The sequence below is a fragment of the Oncorhynchus clarkii genome, unplaced genomic scaffold, assembly GCF_045791955.1.
Source record: "Oncorhynchus clarkii lewisi isolate Uvic-CL-2024 unplaced genomic scaffold, UVic_Ocla_1.0 unplaced_contig_6244_pilon_pilon, whole genome shotgun sequence".
In the NCBI taxonomy this organism is placed as follows: Eukaryota; Metazoa; Chordata; class Actinopteri; order Salmoniformes; family Salmonidae; genus Oncorhynchus; species Oncorhynchus clarkii.
The window spans coordinates 120,341-143,435 of NW_027260884.1; the positions used below are offsets into that span (position 1 = coordinate 120,341).

Here is a 23,095-nt window from a genome sequence, read left to right on the forward strand (position 1 = left end):
CCATCCACCGCTGCCCCTTGGACACTGATCACTTGGCTACATAGCTGATGCATGCTGGACTGTCCATTAATCACGGTAATCCATTCTGCTTGTTTATGTTTTATCTGTCGGCCCCAGCCGCACTTAGGCTCTGTGTGTAGTTAATCCGACCCTCTCTGCCTAATCAATCGCCATTCTACCTGCTGTTGTTGTGCTAGCTGATTAGCTGTTGTCTCACCTACTGTTTTAGCTAGCTCTCCCAATTCAACACCTGTGATTACTGTATGCCTCGCTGTATGTCTTTCTCAAATGTCAATATGCCTTGTATACTGTTGTGCAGGTTAGTTATCATTGTTTTAGTTTACAATGGAGCCCCTAGTTCCACTCTTTATACCCCTGTTACCTCCTTTGTCCCACCCCCCACACATGCGGTGACCTCACCCATTACAACCAGCATGTCCAGAGATACAACCTCTCTCATCATCACCCAGTGCCTGGGCTTACCTCCGCTGTACCCGCACCCCACCATACCCCTGTTTGCGCATTATGCCCTGAATATATTCTACCATGCCCAGAAACCTGCTCCTCTTATTCTCTGTCCCCAACGCCCTAGGCGACCAGTTTTGATAGCCTTCAGCCGCACCCTCATACTACTCCTTCTCTGTTCCGCGGGTGATGTGGAGGTAAACCCAGGCCCTGCATGTCCCCAGGCACCCTCATTTGTTGACTTCTGTGATCGAAAAAGCCTTGGTTTCATGCATGTCAACATCAGAAGCCTCCTCCCTAAGTTTGTCTTACTCACTGCTCTAGCACACTCTGCTAACCCTGATGTCCTTGCCGTGTCTGAATCCTGGCTCAGGAAGGCCACCAAAAATTCTGAGATTTCCATACCCAACTATAACATCTTCCGTCAAGATAGAACTGCCAAAGGAGGAGGAGTTGCAGTCTACTGCAGAGATAGCCTGCAAAGTAATGTCATACTTTCCAGGTCCATACCCAAACAGTTCGAACTACTAATTTTGAAAATTACTCTCTCCAGAAATAAGTCTCTCACTGTTGCCGCCTGCTACCGACCCCCCTCAGCTCCCAGCTGTGCCCTGGACACCATTTGTGAATTGATCGCCCCCCATCTAGCTTCAGAGTTTGTTCTGTTAGGTGACCTAAACTGGGATATGCTTAACACCCCGGCAGTCCTACAATCTAAGCTAGATGCCCTCAATCTCACTCAAATCATCAAGGAACCCACCAGGTACAACCCTAACTCTGTAAACAAGGGCACCCTCATTGACGTCATCCTGACCAACTGGCCCTCCAAATACACCTCCGCTGTCTTCAACCAGGATCTCAGCGATCACTGCCTCATTGCCTGTATCCGCTATGGAGCCGCAGTCAAACGACCACCCCTCATCACTGTCAAACGCTCCCTAAAACACTTCTGTGAGCAGGCCTTTCTAATCGACCTGGCCCGGGTATCCTGGAAGGACATTGACCTCATCCCGTCAGTTGAGGATGCCTGGTCTTTCTTTAAAAGTAACTTCCTCACCATTTTAGATAAGCATGCTCCGTTCAAAAAATGCAGAACTAAGAACAGATATAGCCCCTGGTTCACTCCAGACCTGACTGCCCTCGACCAGCACAAAAACATCCTGTGGCGGACTGCACTAACATCGAACAGTCCCCGCGATATGCAACTGTTCAGGGAAGTCAGGAACCAATACACACAGTCAGTCAGGAAAGCTAAAGCCAACTTCTTCAGGCAGAAGTTTGCATCCTGTAGCTCCAACTCCAAAAAGTTCTGGGACACTGTGAAGTCCATGGAGAACAAGAGCACCTCCTCCCAGCTGCCCACTGCACTGAGGCTAGGTAACACGGTCACCACCGATAAATCCATGATTATCGAAAACTTCAACAAGCATTTCTCAACGGCTGGCCATGCCTTCCGCCTGGCTACTCCAACCTCGTCCAACGGCTCCCCCCCCCCCCCCGCAGCTACTCGCCCAAGCCTCTCCAGGTTCTCCTTTACCCAAATCCAGATAGCAGATGTTCTGAAAGAGCTGCAAAACCTGGACCCGTACAAATCAGCTGGGCTTGACAATCTGGACCCTCTATTCCTGAAACTATCCGCCGCCATTGTCGCAACCCCTATTACCAGCCTGTTCAACCTCTCTTTCATATCGTCTGAGATCCCCAAGGATTGGAAAGCTGCCGCAGTCATCCCCCTCTTCAAAGGGGGCGACACCCTGGACCCAAACTGTTACAGACCAATATCCATCCTGCCCTGCCTATCTAAGGTCTTCGAAAGCCAAGTCAACAAACAGATCACTGACCATCTTGAATCCCGCCGTACCTTCTCCGCTGTGCAATCTGGTTTCCGAGCCGGTCACGGGTGTACCTCAGCCACGCTCAAGGTACTAAACGATATCATAACCGCCATCGATAAAAGACAGTACTGTGCAGCCGTCTTCATAGATCTTGCCAAGGCTTTCGACTCTGTCAATCACCGTATTCTTATCGGCAGACTCAGTAGCCTCGGTTTTTCGGATGACTGCCTTGCCTGGTTCACCAATTACTTTGCAGACAGAGTTCAGTGTGTCAAATCGGAGGGCATGCTGTCCGGTCCTCTGGCAGTCTCTATGGGGGTGCCACAGGGTTCAATTCTCGGGCCGACTCTTTTCTCTGTATATATCAATGATGTTTCTCATGCTGCGGGCGATTCCCTGATCCACCTCTACGCAGACGACACCATTCTATATACTTCCGGCCCGTCCTTGGACACTGTGCTATCTAACCTCCAAACGAGCTTCAATGCCATACAGCACTCCTTCCGTGGCCTCCAACTGCTCTTAAACGCTAGTAAAACCAAATGCATGCTTCTCAACCGTTCGCTGCCTGCACCCGCACGCCTGACCAGCATCACCACCCTGGATGGTTCCGACCTTGAATATGTGGACATCTATAAGTACCTAGGTGTCTGGCTAGACTCTAAACTCTCCTTCCAGACCCATATCAAACATCTCCAATCGAAAATCAAATCAAGAGTCGGCTTTCTATTCCGCAACAAAGCCTCCTTCACTCACGCCGCCAAACTTACCCTAGTAAAACTGACTATCCTACCGATCCTCGACTTCGGCGATGTCATCTACAAAATTGCTTCCAACACTCTACTCAGCAAACTGGATGCAGTTTATCACAGTGCCATCCGTTTTGTCACTAAAGCACCTTATACCACCCACCACTGCGACTTGTATGCTCTAGTCGGCTGGCCCTCGCTACATATTCGTCGCCAGACCCACTGGCTCCAGGTCATCTACAAGTCCATGCTAGGTAAAGCTCCGCCTTATCTCAGTTCACTGGTTACGATGGCAACACCCATCCGTAGCACGCGCTCCAGCAGGTGTATCTCACTGATCATCCCTAAAGCCAACACCTCATTTGGCCGCCTTTCGTTCCAGTTCTCTGCTGCCTGTGATTGGAACGAATTGCAAAAATCGCTGAAGTTGGAGACTTTTATCTCCCTCACCAACTTCAAACATCTGCTATCTGAGCAGCTAACCGATCGCTGCAGCTGTACATAGTCTATTGGTAAATAGCCCACCCATTTTCACCTACCTCATCCCCATACTGTTTTTATTTATTTATTTGTCTGCTCTTTTGCACACCAATATCTCTATCTCTACCTTTACATAACCATCTGATCATTTATCACTCCAGTGTTAATCTGCATAATTGTAATTATTTGCCTACCTTCTCATGCCTTTTGCACACAATGTATATATAGACTCCCCTTTTTTCTACTGTGTTATTGACTTGTTAATTGTTTACACCATGTGTAACTCTGTGTTGTCTGTTCACACTGCTACTTATCTTGGCCAGGTCGCAGTTGTAAATGAGAACTTGTTCTCAACTAGCCTACCTGGTTAAATAAAGGTGTTCTCAACTAGCCTACCTGGTTAAATAAAGGTGTTCTCAACTAGCCTCCCTGGTTAAATAAAGGTGTTCTCAACTAGCCTACCTGGTTAAATAAAGGTGTTCTCAACTAGCCTACCTGGTTAAATAAAGGTGTTCTCAACTAGCCTACCTGGTTAAATAAAGGTGTTCTCAACTAGCCTACCTAAAGGTGTTCTCAACTAGCCTACCTGGTTAAATAAAGGTGTTCTCAACTAGCCTACCTGGTTAAATAAAGGTGTTCTCAACTAGCCTACCTAAAGGTGCCTAGCCTACCTGGTTAAATAAAGGTGTTCTCAACTAGCCTACCTGGTTAAATAAAGGTGTTCTCAACTAGCCTACCTGGTTAAATAAAGGTGTTCTCAACAACCTAAAGGTGCCTACCTGGTTAAATAAAGGTGTTCTCAACTAGCCTACCTGGTTAAATAAAGGTGTTCTCAACTGGCCTACCTGGTTAAATAAAGGTGTTCTCAAGCCTACCTGGTTAAATAAAGGTGTTCTCAACTAGCCTACCTGGTTAAATAAAGGTGTTCTCAACTAGCCTACCTGGTTAAATAAAGGTGTTCTCAACTAGCCTACCTGGTTAAATAAAGGTGTTCTCAACTAGCCTACCTGGTTAAATAAAGGTGTTCTCAACTAGCCTACCTGGTTAAATAAAGGTGTTCTCAACTAGCCTACCTGGTTAAATAAAGGTGTTCTCAACTAGCCTACCTGGTTAAATAAAGGTGTTCTCAACTAGCCTACCTGGTTAAATAAAGGTGTTCTCAACTAGCCTACCTGGTTAAATAAAGGTGAAATAAAAAAAATAAATAAAAAAAAACATCAACTGTTCAGAGGAGACTGCATGAATCAGTCCTTCACGGTTGAATTGCTGCAAAGAAACCACAGCTAAAGGACACCAATAAGAAGCGACTTGCTTGGGCCAAGAAACACGAACAATGGACATTAGACCGGTGGATATCAGTCCTTTTGGTCTGATCAGTCCAAATTTGCAATCTTTGGTTTCAAACGCGGAGTAGGTGAATGGATGATCTCCGTATGTGTGATGGTGTGCGGGTGCTTCGCTGTTGACTCTGTCAGTGATTGATTTAGAAGTCACACTTAACCAGGTTGGCTACCACAGGATTCTGCAGCGATACGCCATCCCATCTGGTTTGGGCTTAGTGGGGCTTTAATTTGTTTTTCAACAGGACTATGACACAAAACACCTCCAGGCTGTGTAAGGTATATTTGACCAAGAAGGAGAGTGATGGAGTGCTTCATCAGATAACCTGGCCTCCACAATCCCCCGACCTCAACCAAATTGAGATGGTTTGGGATAGAGTCGGACCGCAGAGTGAAGGAAAAGTAGCCAACATGTTCTCAGCATATGTGTGAACTCCTTCAAGACTGGTTGGAAAAGCATTCCATGTGAAGCTGGTTGAGAGAATGCCAAACGTGTGCAAAGCTGTCAAGGCGAAGGGGGGGCTACTTTTGAAGAATCTAATATATATTTTGATTTGTTAAACACTTTCGGTTACTACCTGATTCCTTATGTTTATTCATAGTTTTGATGTCTTTACTGTTATTCTACAATGTAAAAATTTGTAAAAGTAAAGAAAAACCCCATGAATGAGTAGGTGACTCCAACATTTTGACTGGTAGTGTACATAAAATTCCATGGCAACAGCTCCAGTGGACATTCCTGCAGTCAGCATACCAATTGCCGGCTCCCTCTGAGACATCTGGCATTTCTGTGTGACAAAACTGCACATTTTCGAGTGGCCTTTTATTGTCCCCAGCACAAGGTGCACTTGTGTAATGATAATGCTGTTTAATCAGCTTCTTGATATGCCACACCTGTCAGGTGGATGGATTATCTTGGCAGAGAATACATGTTCAGTAACAGGGATGTCAAATTTGTGTACAATTTTGAGAGAAATAAGTTTTTTGTACGTATGGAACATTTCAGGGATCTTTTATTTCAGCTCATGAAGCCATGGGACCAACACTTTACATGTTGTGTTTATATTTTTGTTCAGTGTAGTTTCTATCAGTTTTAGAAACATATGATGATGTCATAGTGAATTCATGTGAATGAACAAGCCCTTTCAGACTTTATAATATGGCTGTATATAAACTTACTATATATAGTTACTATCAGTTTTAGGAACATCTACCCAAAATATTTCACCTTCTTATTTTTCACTTTACCCAAAATATGACATCAGCGCTAGTCAAAATGTTGAAAATCTGAACGTTTAAATAAGAAATTGGTCCTTTTAAACAGCATGTGTCGAACCCTTTCAACAACAGGGAGATGTTACTGATGTGCTTTGTGTCAAAGCACGTGCTTTTGCCTCCAATGTAAAAACAAAAACCCGCACAAAATGACTTCTTTAGTTATTTTATGTTTAAGGAAGTGTGTAGGTCACATTCTGTATCATACAGCTATGAAAGTTATATATTTAGAACCACCTGCTGATTGGAATCTAGCAATGTCTGTGTCTTCAGTGTCCTAGAACTGTTTAGTTAACTAAAGGTTGAATATTTAGAACCACCTGCTCGGTTGGAATCCAGTGACGTCTGTGTCATAGAACTGTTTTGTGTTCTGATTTGTAAAACATGTCTTCAGTGTCCTGGAACTGTTTCGTTTTTTGTGATCTGACTTTTATAAAATATTATTAGTAATTACCAGGAAGCTAAGTCACACCAAGATTGTTCAAATTGGCCTCAGATTATTGAGGGATCTGATTAGGATTTTACCCTCGTAGCAAGGCCGTTTTGTCATGTGGAGGTTTTGTTCAGGTCTCTATTTAAGTGAACACTCTGTCTTTGGCAGGAGAAAGACCAGACTCAGAGGAACCAGAGCCAGTGAAGTCCAAACCAGCAAGACAACACCTCTGCTCCCAGTGTGGAAAGAGTTTTAACCAGAAAGAGCACCTGAAAAAACATGAGAGAATACACACAGGGGAGAAGCCTTACCACTGCTCCCAGTGTGGAAAGAGTTTTACCCAGAAAAGCAACCTGAAAAAACATGAGAGCATACACACAGGGGAGAAGCCTTTCCAATGCTCCCAGTGTGGAAAGAGTTCTGCTCACTTATGTAAACTGAAAACACATCAGAGAATACACACGGGGGAGAAGCCTTACCACTGTTCCCAGTGTGGAAAGAGTTTTGCCCACTTATGTAACCTGAAATCGCATGAGAGATTACACACAGGTGAGAAGCCTTACCCCTGCTCCCAGTGTGGAAAGCGTTTTACCCACTCATGTAACCTGAAAACACATGAGATATTACACACAGGGGAGAAGCCGTACCCCTGCTCCCAGTGTGGAAAGAGTTTTGCCCACTTATGTAAACTGAAAATACATCAAAGAATACACACAGGCGAGAAGCCTTACCACTGCTCCCAGTGTGGAAGGAGTTTTACCCACTTATGTAACCTGAAAAGACATGAAAGATTACACACAGTCTGAACAGTAGAACAGTAGAACATAGGATAGATGTAGGCTGAACATTTTTAGAGTAAAAAGTCTTTGGTCCTAGGGGGAAGATCAGCTTTAATATTGAACTTAGATTGTAGCTTCCATCAATGTAATTGTCTACTTCATTTCTAATCCCCCATATATGTTTTTGTGTATATATATATATATATATATATATATATATATATATATAACATGTGTGTGTATGTAAATACTGAACAAAAATATGAACACAAAATGTAACAATTTCAAACATTTTTACTGAGTTAAAGTTCATATTAAGGAAATCAGTCAATCTAAATAAATTCATTAGAGGCCGAATCTATGTTTTTCACATGACTGGGAATACAGATATGCATCTGTATGGTCACAGATACCTTGAAGAAATGGTAGGGGCACGATCAGAAAACCAGTCAGTATCTGATGTGACCACCATTTGCCTATAGTTGATTGTGGCCTGTGGAATGTTGTCCCACTCCTGGGTAAAATGATCTGTTTAAGTCATTAGTAAATTGTTGCGTGTTCTATATCCTGTCAATCATTTATTCCTTCATAAACAGACAACATGTGTACGTAAACACGTGTGCAAGGGCCCCTCTAGGTTCACAACCTCTTGACCATTATGGTGGAATTATTGTAATCAACATTTCTTCAAAACAAGTCAACTTTATTATTTAAATTACTGCAGTAATGGAGCTGGAGGTGATCACTGAGAAGTCAGCGATCTGGTTTGAGCCACAGCGTTTTATATCACCCCTGGAGGTGATCACTGAGAAGTCAGCGATCTGGTTTGAGCCACAGCGTTTTATATCACCCCTGGAGGTGATCACTGAGAAGTCAGCGATCTGGTTTGAGCCACAGCGTTTTATAGCGAAGTCCATCCTCCTTCAGTCTACATGACAAACACCAGATGTATGGAATGGGTCACAAGGTTAAGACTAGTATGAAAGATACTTAGAATTCACAGCAGACAGTATCTGTTGTAACAACTGCCCCCCCAACTGCCATCTCCCCCTGGTACCCCAGTATAGAAACATTAACTCATGCTCTGGAATGCGGTATCACCCAAAGACATCGTAGATCTCCTAGAGGTCCATCCGCAGTAGAACACACACAGATGAGCGTTCTAACAACCCCTCTGTTCTGTTGCATAAAATCAACCATTCGATGCAATAACAGCATTATAACATAATCTAGTAATTTCCACCGTACCATTACATCTGGACAGCTGAGAACGTATCTGTTTAGGTCTGTTTAGGTCTTCGGTAAAGGGGACATCTTAAAGATTACAAATGACCCTTTCAAAGACTGAGACACTCTTTATTTCAAACATATTTTACTTCAAACACATTTCTTTAATAAGCTCAACAAGGTTACGACACGACACATCAATGACCAGGACATTACTTGTGTTTTACTACAAAGAAACAGCTGCACTATAAAGTCACAATCACACATTAAATATGGTGAGAACATCCGGAGATGATGTCATTAACAGGCCAACGAGAGGACAACCGAAGGACATAGAAATCACTTTCAGACAGCAACGTCGACCATATTCTCTTCCACAAACAAAACCCCCACTTGGACAAAAAACTGGTTGACTCAACGTTGTTTCCACATCATTTCAACCCAAACAATCTATGTGATGACTTTCACAAAAAGTCATCAATTTAAGGGTATTTCTGTCTTTGTGTGTGTGTCTTTGTGTGTATGTCTTTGTGTGTGTGCATGAGTTGGGTGTTGCTCATTCCACTCAGAGATTAACTTAAATTGTGTAGATCAGTGATAATACTGACAGCTAGGTACAGCCAGGTACAGCTAGGTACAGCCAGGTACAGTTAGGTACAGCCAGGTACAGCCAGGTACAGCTAGGTACAGCCAGGTACAGTTAGGTACAGCCAGGTACAGCCAGGTACAGCTAGGTACAGCCAGGTACAGCTAGGTACTGTTAGGTACAGCTAGGTACAGCTAGGTACAGCCAGGTACAGACAGGTACAGCTAGGTACAGCCAGGTACAGCCAGGTACAGCTAGGTACAGCCAGGTACAGCTAGGTACAGCTAGGTACAGCCAGGTACAGCTAGGTACAGCCAGGTACAGCTAGGTACAACCAGGTACAGCTAGGTACAGCCAGGTACAGCCAGGTACAGCTAGGTACAGCCAGGTACAGCTAGGTACAGCCAGGTACAGCCAGGTACAGCCAGGTACAGCTAGGTACAGCCAGGTACAGCCAGGTACAGCTAGGTACAGCCAGGTACAGACAGGTACAGCTAGGTACAGCCAGGTACAGCCAGGTACAGCCAGGTACAGCTAGGTACAGCCAGGTACAGCCAGGTACAGCTAGGTACAGACAGGTACAGCTAGGTACAGCCAGGTACAGCCAGGTACAGCCAGGTACAGCTAGGTACAGCTAGGTACAGACAGGTACAGCTAGGTACAGCCAGGTACAGCCAGGTACAGCCAGGTACAGCCAGGTACAGCTAGGTACAGACAGGTACAGCTAGGTACAGCCAGGTACAGCCAGGTACAGCTAGGTACAGCCAGGTACAGACAGGTACAGCCAGGTACATCTAGGTACAGCCAGGTACAGCCAGGTACAGCCAGGTACAGCTAGGTACAGCTAGGTACAGCCAGGTACAGCTAGGTACAGCCAGGTACAGACAGGTACAGCCAGGTACAGCTAGGTACAGCTAGGTACAGCTAGGTACAGCCAGGTACAGCCAGGTACAGCTAGGTACAGCCAGGTACAGCTAGGTACAGCCAGGTACAGCCAGGTACAGACAGGTACAGCCAGGTACAGCCAGGTACAGCTAGGTACAGCTAGGTACAGCTAGGTACAGCCAGGTACAGCCAGGTACAGCTAGGTACAGCCAGGTACAGCCAGGTACAGCCAGGTACAGCTAGGTACAGACAGGTACAGCTAGGTACAGCCGGGTACAGCTAGGTACAGACAGGTACAGCCAGGTACAGCTAGGTACAGCTAGGTACAGACAGGTACAGCCAGGTACAGCTAGGTACAGCCAGGTACAGCTAGGTACAGCTAGGTACAGACAGGTACAGCCAGGTACAGCTAGGTACAGCCAGGTACAGCTAGGTACAGACAGGTACAGCCAGGTACAGACAGGTACAGCCAAGACCCCATTTTTGATTGGCAGTTTTTCTAATTTAATTTTAGGTTGCTTGTTGTACCAAATAAATAGTGACATTGCTCTGTTTTAAAGAACTTCTCAGTGATATGATGGGAGATCATCTGCAAGGGACATAACAGCTGGGGGGAGTACATTCATTTTAATTACCGCAATACATCTAACCAATAAAGTCTCAACGATGATCACCCAATCAGATCCTTCATCTAGTGACTACATCTCTTTCTACTGAATAGACTGTTAGTCAGATCCTCCATCTAGTGACTACATCTCTTTCTACTGAATAGACTGTTAATCAGATTCTCCATCTAGTGACTACAGTGCCTTGCGAAAGTATTCGGCCCCCTTGAACTTTGCGACCTTTTGCCACATTTCAGGCTTCAAATATAAAGATATAAAACTGTATTTGATTTGTTAAAAAAGTTTGAAATATCCAATAAATGTCGTTCCACTTCATGATTGTGTCCCACTTGTTGTTGATTCTTCACAAAAAAATACAGTTTTATATCTTTATGTTTGAAGCCTGAAATGTGGCAAAAGGTCGCAAAGTTCAAGGGGGCCGAATACTTTCGCAAGGCACTGTACATCTCTTTCTACTGAATAGACTGTTAATCAGATCCTCCATCTAGTGACTTCTCTTTCTAGTGAATAGACTGTTAATCAGATCCTCCATCTAGTGACTACATCTCTTTCTACTGAATAGACTGTTAATCAGATCCTCCATCTAGTGACTTCTCTTTCTACTGAATAGACTGTTAATCAGATCCTCCTCCATCTAGTGACTTCTCTTTCTACTGAATAGACTGTTAATCAGATCCTCCATCTAGTGACTACATCTCTTTCTACTGAATAGACTGTTAATCAGATCCTCCATCTAGTGACTACATCTCTTTCTACTGAATAGACTGTTAATCAGATCCTCCATCTAGTGACTACATCTCTTTCTACTGAATAGACTGTTAATCAGATCCTCCTCCATCTAGTGACTACATCTCTTTCTACTGAATAGACTGTTAATCAGATCCTCCTCCATCTAGTGACTACATCTCTTTCTACTGAATAGACTGTTAATCAGATCCTCCATCTAGTGACTCCATCTCTTTCTACTGAATAGACTGTTAATCAGAGCCTCCTCCATCTAGTGACTACATCTCTTTCTACTGAATATACTGTTAATCAGATCCTCCTCCATCTAGTGACTACATATCTTTCTACTGAATAGACTGTTAATCAGCTCCTCCTCCATCTAGTGACTACATATCTTTCTACTGAATAGACTGTTAATCAGATCCTCCATCTAGTGACTACATCTCTTTCTACTGAATAGACTGTTAATCAGATCCTCCATCTAGTGACTCCATCTCTTTCTACTGAATAGACTGTTAATCAGAGCCTCCTCCATCTAGTGACTACATCTCTTTCTACTGAATATACTGTTAATCAGATCCTCCTCCATCTAGTGACTACATATCTTTCTACTGAATAGACTGTTAATCAGATCCTCCATCTAGTGACTACATCTCTTTCTACTGAATAGACTGTTAATCAGATCCTCCTCCATCTAGTGACTACACTGTTACTCCATCTCTTTCTACTGAATAGACTGTTAATCAGATCCTCCATCTAGTGACTCCATCTCTTTCTACTGAATAGACTGTTAATCAGTTAATCAGCTCCTCCTCCATCTAGTGACTACATCTCTTTCTACTGAATAGACTGTTAATCAGATCCTTCATCTAGTGACTACATATCTTTCTACTGAATAGACTGTTAATCAGATCCTCCATCTAGTGACTACATCTCTTTCTACTGAATAGACTGTTAATCAGATCCTCCTCCATCTAGTGACTACATATCTTTCTACTGAATAGACTGTTAATCAGATCCTCCATCTAGTGACTACATCTCTTTCTACTGAATAGACTGTTAATCAGATCCTCCTCCATCTAGTGACTACATCTCTTTCTACTGAATAGACTGTTAAACAGATCCTCCTCCATCTAGTGACTACTTCTCTGCATGATTTATGTAAGATGACGTCCAACAGTTCCCTATAGACACCCTTAATATAGACACCCTTAATATAGACAACATTAATATAGACACCCTTAATATAGACACCCTTAATATAGACAACATTAATATAGACACCCTTAATATAGACAACATTAATATAGACAACATTAATATAGACAACATTAATATAAACACCCTCAATATAGACACCCTCAATATAGACAACATTAATATAGACACCCTTAATATAGACAACATTAATATAGACACTCTTAATATAGACACCCTCAATATAGACACCCTCAATATAGACACCCTTAATATAGACACCCTTAATATAGACACCCTTAATATAGACAACATTAATATAGACACCCTTAATATAGACACACTTAATATAGACACCCTTAATATAGACAACATTAATATAGACACCCTTAATATAGACAACATTAATATAGACACCCTTAATATAGACAACATTAATATAGACACCCTTAATATAGACACCCTTAATATAGACACCCTTAATATAGACAACATTAATGTAGACACCCTTAATATAGACAACATTAATATAGACACCCTTAATATAGACACACTTAATATAGACAACATTAATATAGACAACATTAATATAGACAACATTAATATAAACACCCTCAATATAGACACCCTCAATATAGACAACATTAATATAGACACCCTTAATATAGACAACATTAATATAGACACCCTTAATATAGACACCCTCAATATAGACACCCTCAATATAGACACCCTCAATATAGACACCCTCAATATAGACAACATTAATATAGACACCCTTAATATAGACACCCTTAATATAGACACCCTTAATATAGACAACATTAATATAGACACCCTTAATATAGACACCCTTAATATAGACACACTTAATATAGACACCCTTAATATAGACAACATTAATATAGACACCCTTAATATAGACAACATTAATATGTGTGTAACTCTTGTCCAGGGCTGAACTCTGACCCTTTGTGGTCAACAACAAACAGCTCCAATGTTGAGTAAAGTATTTTGACTATTTCAACTGGAATAAATGCTGCACTTGGTAACAATGACCAACACAATTGCAGTTAAAATAGAATAGTATAGCCTACCATGACTATATCCATGTGTTGCCGCTATCATGTATCCTATCATGACTATATCCATGTGTTGCCACTATCATGTATCCTACCATGACTATATCCAACCCAACTCCATGTGTTGTCACTATCATGCATCCTACCATGACTATATCCAACCCAACTCCATGTGTTGTCACTATCATGTATCCTACCATGACTATATCCAACCCACCTCCATGTGTTGCCACTATCATGCATCCTACCATGACTATATCCACCCAACTCCATATGTTGCCACTATCATGTATCTTACCATGACTATATCCAACCCAACTCCATGTGTTGTCACTATCATGTATCCTACCATGACTATATCCAACCCAGCTCCATGTGTTGTCTCTATCATGTATCCTACCATGACTTTATCCAACCCAGCTCCATGTGTTGTCTCTATCATGTATCCTACCATGACTATTTCCAACCCAGCTCCATGTGTTGCCACTATATCCAACCCAACTCCATGTGTTGCCTCTATCATGTATCCTTCCATGACTATATCCAACCCAACTCCATGTGTTGCCACTATCATGTATCCTACCATGACTATTTCCAACCCAGCTCCATGTGTTGCCACTATATCCAACCCAACTCCATGTGTTGCCTCTATCATGTATCCTACCATGACTATTTCCAACCCAGCTCCATGTGTTGCCACTATATCCAACCCAACTCCATGTGTTGCCTCTATCATGTATCCTACCATGACTATATCCAACCCAACTCCATGTGTTGTCACTATCATGCATCCTACCATGACTATATCCAACCCAACTCCATGTGTTGTCACTATCATGTATCCTACCATGACTATATCCAACCCAGCTCCATGTGTTGCCACTATATCCAACCCAACTCCATGTGTTGCCTCTATCATGTATCCTACCATGACTATATCCAACCCAACTCCATGTGTTGTCACTATCATGCATCCTACCATGACTATATCCAACCCAACTCCATGTGTTGTCACTATCATGTATCCTACCATGACTATTTCCAACCCAGCTCCATGTGTTGCCACTATATCCAACCCAACTCCATGTGTTGCCTCTATCATGTATCCTACCATGACTATATCCAACCCAACTCCATGTGTTGCCACTATCATGTATCCTACCATGACTATATCCAACCCAACTCCATGTGTTGTCACTATCATGTATCCTACCATGACTATATCCAACCCACCTCCATGTGTTGCCACTATCATGCATCCTACCATGACTATATCCACCCAACTCCATATGTTGCCACTATCATGTATCTTACCATGACTATATCCAACCCAACTCCATGTGTTGTCACTATCATGTATCCTACCATGACTATATCCAACCCAGCTCCATGTGTTGTCTCTATCATGTATCCTACCATGACTTTATCCAACCCAGCTCCATGTGTTGTCTCTATCATGTATCCTACCATGACTATTTCCAACCCAGCTCCATGTGTTGCCACTATATCCAACCCAACTCCATGTGTTGCCTCTATCATGTATCCTACCATGACTATATCCAACCCAACTCCATGTGTTGCCACTATCATGTATCCTACCATGACTATTTCCAACCCAGCTCCATGTGTTGCCACTATATCCAACCCAACTCCATGTGTTGCCTCTATCATGTATCCTACCATGACTATTTCCAACCCAGCTCCATGTGTTGCCACTATATCCAACCCAACTCCATGTGTTGCCTCTATCATGTATCCTACCATGACTATATCCAACCCAACTCCATGTGTTGTCACTATCATGCATCCTACCATGACTATATCCAACCCAACTCCATGTGTTGTCACTATCATGTATCCTACCATGACTATTTCCAACCCAGCTCCATGTGTTGCCACTATATCCAACCCAACTCCATGTGTTGCCTCTATCATGTATCCTACCATGACTATATCCAACCCAACTCCATGTGTTGCCACTATCATGTATCCTACCATGACTATTTCCAACCCAGCTCCATGTGTTGCCACTATATCCAACCCACCTCCATGTGTTGCCTCTATCATGTATCCTACCATGACTATATCCAACCCATCTCCATGTGTTGCCACTATCATGTATCTTACCATGACTATATCCAACCCAACTCCATGTGTTGTCACTATCATGTATCCTACCATGACTATATCAACCACTACTCCATGTGTTGTCACTATCATGTATCCTACCATGACTATATCAACCACTACTCCATGTGTTGTCACTATCATGTATCCTACCATGACTATATCAACCACTACTCCATGTGTTGTCACTATCATGTATCCTACCATGACTATATCAACCACTACTCCATGTGTTGTCACTATCATGTATCCTACCATGACTATATCCAACCCAACTCCATGTGTTGCCACTATATCCAACCCTACTCCATGTGTTGTCACTATCATGTATCCTACCATGACTATATCCAACTCTAAGTCCACAACAATACTGGAACCACATCAGGAGACCCTTTTTGAAGTCTGAGGAAAATCTGAACATTGTATTTTGGGATGTAGAAACCGTTTAATTCAAGTGGCACCAGCAAGAGCCTTGCTTGGTTAGTGGTGTCTCTGTAGCAACAGCAAGAGCCTTGCTTGATTAGTGGTGTCTCTGTAGCACACAAGAGCCTTGCTTGGTTAGTGGTGTCTCTGTAGCACCACCATAGCCTTGCTTGGTTAGTGGTGTCTCTGTAGCACCAGCAAGAGCCTTGCTTGGTTAGTGGTGTCTCTGTAGCACCAGCAAGAGCCTTGCTTGGTTAGTGGTGTCTCTGTAGCACCAGCAAGAGCCTTGCTTGGTTAGTGGTGTCTCTGTAGCACCACCATAGCCTTGCTTGGTTAGTGGTGTCTCTGTAGCACACAAGAGCCTTGCTTGGTCAGTGGTGTCTCTGTAGCACACATGTGATTGAAGAGTTTTCTGTACAAATCACAACTGGATTAATGCTATCATTCTGCCAGGTTTTGGGGAATCTTTTCCATCAACCAGAAGATGGTTGTCATTTGCATCATAGCTAATAGCTACACATAGTGGATCATTAGCATCATCGCTAATAGCTACACATAGTGGATCATTAGCAACATCGCTAACAGCTACACATAGTGGATCATTTGCATCATCGCTAATAGCTACACATAGTGGATCATTAGCATCATCGCTAACAGCTACACATAGTGGATCATTTGCATCATCGCTAATAGCTACACATAGTGGATCATTAGCATCATCGCTAATAGCTACACATAGTGGATCATTAGCATCATCGCTAATAGCTACACATAGTGGATCATTAGCATCATCGCTAACAGCTACACATAGTGGATCATTAGCATCATCGCTAATAGCTACACATAGTGGATCATTAGCATCATCGCTAACAGCTACACTAGTGGATCATTAGCATCATCGCTAACAGCTACACATAGTGGATCATTAGCATCATCGCTAATAGCTACACATAGTGGATCATTAGCATCATAGCTAATAGCTACACATAGTGGATCATTAGCATCATCGCTAATAGCTACACATAGTGGATCATTAGCATCATTACTAATAACTACACTAGTGGATCATTAGCATCATCGCTAACAGCTACACATAGTGGATCATTAGCATCATCGCTAATAGCTACACATAGTGGATCATTAGCATCATAGCTAATAGCTACACATAGTGGATCATTACCATCATCGCTAATAGCTACACATAGTGGATCATTAGCATCATCGCTAACAGCTACACATAGTGGATCATTAGCATCATCGCTAACAGCTACACATAGTGGATCATTAGCATCATCGCTAACAGCTACACATAGTGGTAGATAAATGCACTCAGACAGGGGTATTTCCTGGCTGTTTCCTCTTCAGAAAGTTAAATAAAATACAAATCACTGAGGTGAATTTAACAAGGACTTGCAGGCAGTGGGTTAAGAATAACTATGACCAAAAAAGAATACAAATTATACCATCACCCAAAAGGGCACTTCAGAGACTGTAAGAGCAAAGGGGCATGTGCTCTACACAGGTAGAGCCCTGTCTGTCCACGTCCTATCTGTCCTTAAACAAAGTGGGCACTGCTTCATGTGGCAACAGCAACACTCACCTCAATAGCCCATATGCCACTGGGTGAGAGAAGTGTTCATTGTATTTGAGCAGCATTATGTGAGGTGTTATTATGTGTTGTTAGTGATGAGCCTTGGTCCATTTAGCTCTGAATATGCCACCCTCTTCAACCTGTCACCTAATCCTACCTAATGGGCAGGTCAATCCTGGAGGAAAGTATTGGCTGTAAGAAGTAAGAGAAAACATAACATCTGTTTGTTTTTTTTATTACTTCTTATGACATTGTTTGCCAGAATAAACATAGTAATGGAGATTCCAGTCTGCGTTACCCACTCCAGTCAGCAGATGGCGAAGTTAGTTTTTCAGGTGATGCTGCTTGCGTGACGTATAATGTGGACGGAGTAGTGGACGGATATGAAGCCTCTTCAACAGCGACAAAAGGCTATTGATTTAACTAACGCGGTGATGTGCTAGCAAACGAAACAGAATCATTGAAGCGTTTTAGACCAATTTTGTGTATATTACTCTTCGTGTTTTGAACATAATTCTGTTTACCTATCTACTAGCTCATTTCAACGTAATTTGCGAAATTAGCAACATTGATACAGCATTAGGCTAATCTCCCGGAGCATAAACTCATTAAGCAAGACGGAGAAAGAAACTGGTGAAATTAGAGAAATAAGCTTTCAGAATGAAAAGAGAGGAAGAGGAGGCTATCACAGTGAAAGAAGAGGATGATATTACACTGAAAGAGGAAGATGGGAAAGAGGTTGTCAGAGTGGAAGAGGTAGAAGCTTTCAGAATCATAAAGGAGGAAGATGAGAATGTATTGAAAGAAGAGGATGAGGAGGCTATCTCAATTAAAGAGGAAGACGTCTTGGGAGTGAAAAAGGAGGAGGAGGAGACTGAAGAACTGATTACCACCAGTGAGTACTGTCTTAATAACGGGACACAAACTATGCCGTTGTTGAACTAATGTGGTGTTTTAAAGGGGCATTCTACTGAAGTTCAACACTTGAATATGTTGTTCAGTACTGTTGGAATTGTTTAAGGGTCGATCTGCCATTGGTACATATATTCTGGGAACTTGTAATTAGATGTATTGAATTCTCCACGTGGTCTATATTAAAGTGCACTTTATCTAATATAACATGATTTTAAAATTCAATACTGGTGCATCATTTTTACTTAAAATATCTAACAGAAAATGAACCCGTAAACAATATTTTATAAAATCATGATGAAAGTGGCCATTTTAGGCCCTTTTTAGACATATTCATCTCTCTTGTAAGACTCTGTGATTGTAATAGTAGATCATAAGTTTACCATCTGTTTGATGTTCTCGTTCACACAGGAGAGAGACATGACTATGGTGGATCCTCTGGGGAGCCTCAACAACATCCTGATGCTGACGAGGCAGAGAAGAGTCTCTCCAGATCAGAACACCAGATGGTACAGCAGATGGTACACCAGATGGTACGGTCTGGTCTAGCATACAGCTTGCTCTATCTGGGTCTGGGTTTCTGTAAAGCAGTTTATGACAACAGTGACATCAGCATCCATAATGATATGTGTCTGTGTCCCCTCTTTATGGTTACCAGGACAACGCTAGCCTGCCCCCCTCCTCCCTCCCGGAGTCCCAGTGTCGTGCCTCTCCCAGTAGCACCTTACTGCTGGGTATGAAGAGGTTGTCTGTGCTGCTGGTGGACTGCAGGAAAACAACGGGGTTGAGTGGAACTGTGAGAGGAGGAGAAGAGATGAACGGATCAGATTTGACTCATCAAAGTAAGTGCTGTAGTTCAGTTTCAACAAATAAAATGATTACTAGCCTGTTCAACCTCTCTTTCGTGTCGTCTGAGATTCCCAAAGATTGGAAAGCAGCTGCGGTCATCCCCCTCTTCAAAGGGGGGGACACTCTTGACCCAAACTGCTACAGACCTATATCTATCCTACCCTGCCTTTCTAGGGTCTTCGAAAGCCAAGTCAACAAACGGATTGCCGACCATTTCGAATCCCACCGTACCTTCTCCGCTATGCAATCTGGTTTCAGAGCTGGTCATGGGTTCACCTCAGCCACGCTCAAGGTCCTAAATGATATCTTAACCGCCATCGATAAGAAACATTACTGTGCAGCCGTATTCATTGACCTGGCCAAGGCTTTCGACTCTGTCAATCACCACATCCTCATCTGCAGACTCAACAGCCTTGGTTTCTCAAATGATTGCCTCGTCTGGTTCACCAACTACTTCTCTGATAGAGTTCAGTGTGTCAAATCGGAGGGCCTTTTGTTCGGGCCTCTGGCAGTCTCTATGGGGGTGCCACAGGGTTCAATTCTTGGTCCGACTCTCTTCTCTGTATACATCAATGATGTCGCTCTTGCTGCTGGTGAGTCTCTGATCCACCTCTACGCAGACGACACCATTCTGTATACTTCTGGTCCTTCTTTGGACACTGTGTTAACAACCCTCCAGACGAGCTTCAATGCCATACAACTCTCCTTCCGTGGCCTCCAATTGCTCTTAAATACAAGTAAAACTAAATGCATGCTCTTCAAACGATCACTGCCTGAACCTGCCCGCCCGTCCAACATCACTACTCTGGATGGTTCTGATTTAGAATATGTGGACAACTATAAATAACCTAGGTGTCTGGTTAGGCTGTAAACTCTCCTTCTAGACTCATATCAAACATTGCCAATCCAAAGTTAAATCTAGAATTGGTTTCCTATTTCGCAACAAATCATCCTTCACTCATGCTGCCAAACATACCCTTGTAAAACTGACCATCCTACCGATACTCGACTTCGGCGATGTCATTTACAAAATAGCCTCCAATACCCTACTCAATAAATTCGATGCAGTCTATCACAGTGCCATCCGTTTTGTCACCAAAGCCCCATATACTACCCATCACTGCGACCTGTACGCTCTCATTGGCTGGCCCTCGCTTCATACTCGTCGCCAAACCCACTGGCTCCAGGTCATCTATAAGACCCTGCTAGGTAAAGTCCCCCCTTATCTCAGCTCGCTTGTCACCATAGCAGCACCCACCTGTAGCACGCGATCCAGCAGGTATATCTCTATGGTCACCCCCAAAATCAATTCTTCCTTTGGCCGCCTCTCCTTCCAGTTCTCTGCTGCCAATGACTGGAACGAACTACATAAATCTCTGAAACTGGAAACACATATCTCCCTCACTAGCTTTAAGCACCAGCTGTCAGAGCAGCTCACAGATTACTGCACCTGTACATAGCCCATCTATAATTTAGCCCAAACAACTACCTCTCCCCCTATTGTATATTTATTTATTTTGCTCCTTTGCATCCCATTATTTCTACTTTGGCACATTCTTCCACTGCACATCAACCATTCCAGTGTTTTTACTTGCTATATTGTATTTACTTTGCCACCATGGCCTTTTTTTGCCTTTACCTCCCTTCTCACCTCATTTGCTCACTTCGTATATAGACTTGTTTCTACTGTATTATTGACTGTATGTTTGTTTTACTCCATGTGTAACTCTGTTTGTATGTGTCGAACTGCACTGCTTTATCTTGGCCAGGTCGCAGTTGTAAATGAGAACTTGTTGTCAACTAGCCTACCTGGTTAAATAAAGGTGTTCTCAACTAGCCTACCTGGTTAAATAAAGGTGTTCTCAACTTGCCTACCTGGTTAAATAATGGTGAAATAAATACGTTTTTTTTTTTAAAAAATAGATCTTCCCACTGGTATCTGTTACCATGACAACTAGCAGAGTTCTGTTAGTTGACATGAAGCTAGACTGTTAGCTTTAGAGAGAAACCAATTGACCATATTAAACCTTGATGAAAGTTAGCTCTAGAGATGCATGTTTTACATAAACTGTTCCTAAAAACATGATGGATGTTACATTGCCTGTCTCAGTCAACCCCACCCCATATCTTTACAAGACTCTAGAACTAAACTCCAGACACTTCAATGTGGTCTGTATTGCTTCATTAACGTCCGATCTACAGAACTTGTTAAAGATGGCAAATATGTATTTAAAACAAGCTCTCTAAACCTTTTCTTAAAGCTATGAAATATGATTAAATGAAAAGCAATTTTTGTGAGACTTGTTCTTCGTCTCTGTAATGGATCAAATGTATTCCATTTCCTAATTTAACATGTGAAATGAAGCCTGAACTCCAACAAATAGACCTTAAAGAACATGGTTTAATATATATACTATATAGACCTTAAAGAACATGGTTTAATATATATACTATATAGAACTTAAAGAACATGGTATATATATATATATAATATTAATATATATATATATATATATATATATACTATATAGACCTTAAAGAACATGGTTTATATATATATATATATATATATATATATATATATATATATATACTATATAGACCTTAAAGAACGTGGTTTAATATATATATATATACTATATAGACCTTAAAGAACTATATATATATATACTATATAGATAAAGAACATATATATATATATATATATATATATATATATATATATATACTATATAGACCTTAAAGAACATGTTTTAATATATATATATATAGACCTTAAAGAACATGGTTTAATTTGGAAATTACTAACTATTTGTTCATGTGTAAATGACGTCAGTGTGGTGCTAACAGTTTAGCTTCCTCGAGTGTCCCTGGATCTCTCCATCTGTGACTTTTCAAGCTAACATTCTCAGTTTCACGGAAACATGGCTCACTCGGGATACGTTATCAGTCGGTACAACCACCTGGTTTCTTCACGCATCGCGCCGACAGTAACAAACATCTCTCTGGTAAGAAGAAGGGCGGGGGTGTATGCCTTATGATTAACGAGACGTGGTGTCATCATAACGACATACAGGAAGTCAAGTCCTTTTGTTCACCTGATCTACAATTCCGTACAATCAAATGCCGATCGCGTTATCTACCAAGAGAATTCTCTTCAATTATAATCACAGCCATGTATATCCCCCCAAGCAGACACCTCGACGGCCCTGAACGAACTTCATTGGACTCTATGTAAACTGGAAACCACATCCCGAGGCTCCATTTATTGTAGCTGAGGATTTTAACAAGGCTAATCTGAAAACAGCATATCGAATTCGTGACCTGGGCTGGCAAAATCCTGGATCATTGTTACTCTAACTTCCACGACGCATACTAAGCCCCATCCTCCTTTCGGCAAATCTGACCACGACTCCATTTTGTTGCTCCCAGCCTATAGACAGAAACTAAAAACAGGATACGCCCGTGCTCATGTCTGTTCAACGCTGGTCCAACCAATCTGATTCCA

General features: G+C 42.3%; 1 protein-coding gene across 1 annotated transcript in view; it reads left to right on the forward strand.

Moving 5' to 3' along the window:
• The window catches only part of LOC139402074 (gastrula zinc finger protein XlCGF57.1-like), a 50,047-nt gene that overhangs the window by 21,230 nt on the left and 5,722 nt on the right, over positions 1 to 23,095 (forward strand). Inside the window, exons 1-3 of the mRNA XM_071146173.1 lie at positions 18,240 to 18,721; positions 19,150 to 19,247; positions 19,397 to 19,580. Of these exons, the coding sequence (XP_071002274.1) occupies positions 18,487 to 18,721; positions 19,150 to 19,247; positions 19,397 to 19,580 (517 nt within the window). The 5' untranslated portion in view covers positions 18,240 to 18,486. Of the gene's footprint in view, positions 18,722 to 19,149; positions 19,248 to 19,396; positions 19,581 to 23,095 lie in introns of the transcript that reaches the window.